General features: G+C 33.0%; 1 protein-coding gene across 1 annotated transcript; it reads right to left on the bottom strand.

Moving 5' to 3' along the window:
- Nucleotides 1–2418: 2418 nt before the first annotated feature.
- Nucleotides 2419–3369, bottom strand: LOC100928745 (olfactory receptor 5D18-like). Its single transcript, XM_003773794.1, has one exon. It carries the CDS (start codon nt 3367–3369, stop codon nt 2419–2421), a length of 951 nt encoding a protein of 316 aa, XP_003773842.1.

Below are 3369 nucleotides of genomic sequence, written 5' to 3' on the forward strand. Positions count from 1 at the left end.
ACAAGAAATATGTCTGCAGGAGAATAATTCTGGGAGATATCAATTTGACAACAGTTGAACTAAAAGAATGGAAAGTGCCTGGGACCAAGAAGCATGGTCACATTCGCAGTGAGTAACCTTATTGGTACACAGACAAAACTGTGAACTAATCAATCCAATTACTCATAGACATGTTTAAGAGAGGAAAATCAATAGAAAAACTATTCTATGCTAGGCATGTAAAGGAGAGAAACAGAGTGTTCCAAGAAAATATAAAAAGTCAAAGGGCATTTTCAATTAGGTGAGTCAGGGTATGCTCAAAGAGAAGATATCAAGATAAATGGACCTTGAAAGAAAATTATAATATTCACATGAAATGTTTAATCTTGTACCAAACCATGTTGAAAATTTAATGAAATATCAGACTATTTAGAGCATCATTTTAGAATCTGGTCTAATATAATCCAGAGATAAATCTAAACAATGCTGCTACTCATTTCTTGAACACTTGATGTGAAGGTTATTCTCTTTATTTGGATTCCCCTTACCTGTTGTTGTACCTAAGTCCATCTTTTTTTATGCTGTTCAAATAGAACCTTCTCAGCTCCATCAAAAGTGAACTTTTCCTTCTCTCAATTTCTTTCTTTTTTTAATGTTGAAAACTATCTTTACATGTATATGGAAAACTAAAATATCATTGAGGAAAATGAGAATAAAAAGATCGCTCTCCAAAAGGATTTTACCTTCTCTCAATTTCTTTTAATCTGTAAAATGAGTTGGAGAAGAAAATAGCAAAAAATTCAATAACTTTGACAAGAAAACCCCAAAAGGATCATGAACAGTTGTACACAACTCAACAATACTGATTTTCAATCCAGTCTGGTTTCACACCTTTTTGGATGACTCCATCATATTGGCAGAGGACTAATTATGCATAATTGATTAGTTTAGCATTCTGTTGTTCACAAATTCTAAGAGCAAATGATTCACAAGCCTCAGTCTCCTTCACAGCAGAGATTAAAGATGCTTTTTTTTTTGTTCGGATTGCTTATTTATTTTGATGATGATATTGTTGTTTTTGAGAAGGTTGTTTTGCTTTAATTTTTGCAACAATATTAGGCTAAAACAAACAAAACAAGCAACCAAAAATCTCTATTTTTTCCTAAAGACATGCCATGTGCTTGTCACTGAACTAGACACTTAACATTGTATAATGAACTTTCAATGAATTCTTCAACCTGTGGTGTTACTCTATGCCTTGGCAACATTTAATTCTTCCACTATCCCCATATTCAAAACTCATAAATTGTAGCCATCACATTTTCATCTGTGACTTTTTCTTTTCTATGTCCTTCATATTGTAAATAAATAGGAAGGTGAACTAAAGAAAAGTGATATCCAATCTTGATGGATCACTAAACTTGTTTTAATCTCAAATTTAAAATTATGATTTTGACATAACTCTGAAATTAGCTCTATTTTAATGAATAAATTACAAGATGTTTCTCGATTTTTCTTCATTTAACATATGCTTGCTTTATTTATTTATAAGATAATATCTATCTTCTAGATCTTGATCCTTGTTAAACATTGGACCAATCAAAAAGAAAGGGATTGCATTATATGAATGTCTTTAGGATATAAATGTAACTCCACATTATTATTATTAGTAATCATATTATTATGCTTTTATTATGCATAATTCAAAATATTTTAAATACACGATTGGAGTATGAAGAGATTGCCAAAAAAAGGAAGGGAGAGTGTGATGGCCATGTTAGCGCCCTAGATACCTTAGAATCAGCCAGAGTCAAGATAAGCAAAAGTCCTTGATCTTTATTCTTTGTCTTTAGAGGTAGGATTGAATTGGATGGAAGCAGAATCTCTGTGACCTTCCTTGTTCATCTCCTGCCCAGAAGTGACCCTAGCTAGTCTTACTCCACCCCCTAGTCCTTTGTACAATTTTGTGTATACACAAATTTTTGAGCCAGCACAGATTGTGGGAAGGGCCATTTTCCATATGCTTATAGAGTATTGTCCAATCAGTAATTAGCCTTATGTGCTCGAACCAACCTCAGTGCTTCGAACTCAAGAGTTTCAGCCCTTTATAGGAGATAGGAACAAAAAAGGAAGGGAGGGAAGAATGGAAAAATGTTCCATTTCAAGATGGAACAAAAATGAAAGATTTTAATAGTCAAAAGAATACATAAAAGATCACAGACAAGCATGGCAACTTTTAAAATTATATAATTTTATTATGTGTTAAAAAAACATATAGCAAATTGTATATTTTTTTAAAAAGTTCCACATATGGTCCTCTGTTCTCTTGTTTATATAAAAGTTCTCATTTTGGTTGGTGGGTAAGGTATTGATCAACAAATGTGACTGCAAATTCTGTGAGTAGTTTAGATAATAGACCTATCATCCATCTAAGTAATTCTACTGTGAACATATTTTGTGGTCCATTAATTTCTTAACAGTTTCTTTTACATCTTTGTTTCTCAGGCTATATATTAGAGGATTAAGCATAGGAATCACTACTGAATAAAAAGCAGTGCTAATTCTGATTAGGAGCCATGAGCTTTTGGAATTGGGTACACAGTACAGAAAAAGAATGGCCCCATAGAAAATAATAACAGCTGTGAAATGAGAAGCACAGGTAGAGAAAGCTTTATGTCTCCCACTGGTTGATGGCATCTTCATGATGGTGACTACGATAAAAAGATATGATGTGAGGATAATCAAGAGTGTGCTAAATGTATTAAAATTTGTGAGGCTAAAAAGGATTATTTCTGTAAGTTGTTTATCAGAGAAGGACGCAGAAAAGATGGTGGAATATTCACAGAAAAAATTATTAATTATGTTAGTTCTACAAAATGATAACACAAGAAGAGAGTAAGTGAATGCAATAGAAGATAATAATAATATTTCCCATGAATATGCCACAGTCACTAAAAGAATATAGATTTTTTGAGACATCATAACTGTATATAGCAGGGGATTACATATGGCCACAAAACGGTTATAGGCCATCACTGCCAACCAGACAGCCTCAGTTACCACACAGGTGGCTGTAAGAAATACTTGTGTTATGCAGCTCAGGAAAGAGATGGCTCTATCTTCTACAACTAATATTTCCAACAATTTGGGTGTAATGGTAGTAGAGTAACAGAAATCCACAAAGGACAAGTTACTGAGGAAAAAGTACATGGGAGTGTGGAGTTTAGGTGTTATCCAAATAATGAAAATCATCATGAGATTTCCTATCACTGTGACCACATAGATAACCAGGAATACAAAGAAGATGAATCCTTGAAGATATGGGTAATCAGAAAATCCTAACAGGATGAATGTAATCTCAGAACTCTGATTTTGATCAACATTCATCAT

Source organism: Sarcophilus harrisii, chromosome 6, assembly GCF_902635505.1.
Source record: "Sarcophilus harrisii chromosome 6, mSarHar1.11, whole genome shotgun sequence".
Classification (NCBI taxonomy): domain Eukaryota; kingdom Metazoa; phylum Chordata; class Mammalia; order Dasyuromorphia; family Dasyuridae; genus Sarcophilus; species Sarcophilus harrisii.

Bases quoted from the DNA above. Each gene is read 5' to 3' on its own strand.
- LOC100928745 (XM_003773794.1), bottom strand. From the start codon at position 3,369: ATGATGAATGTTGATCAAAATCAGAGTTCTGAGATTACATTCATCCTG.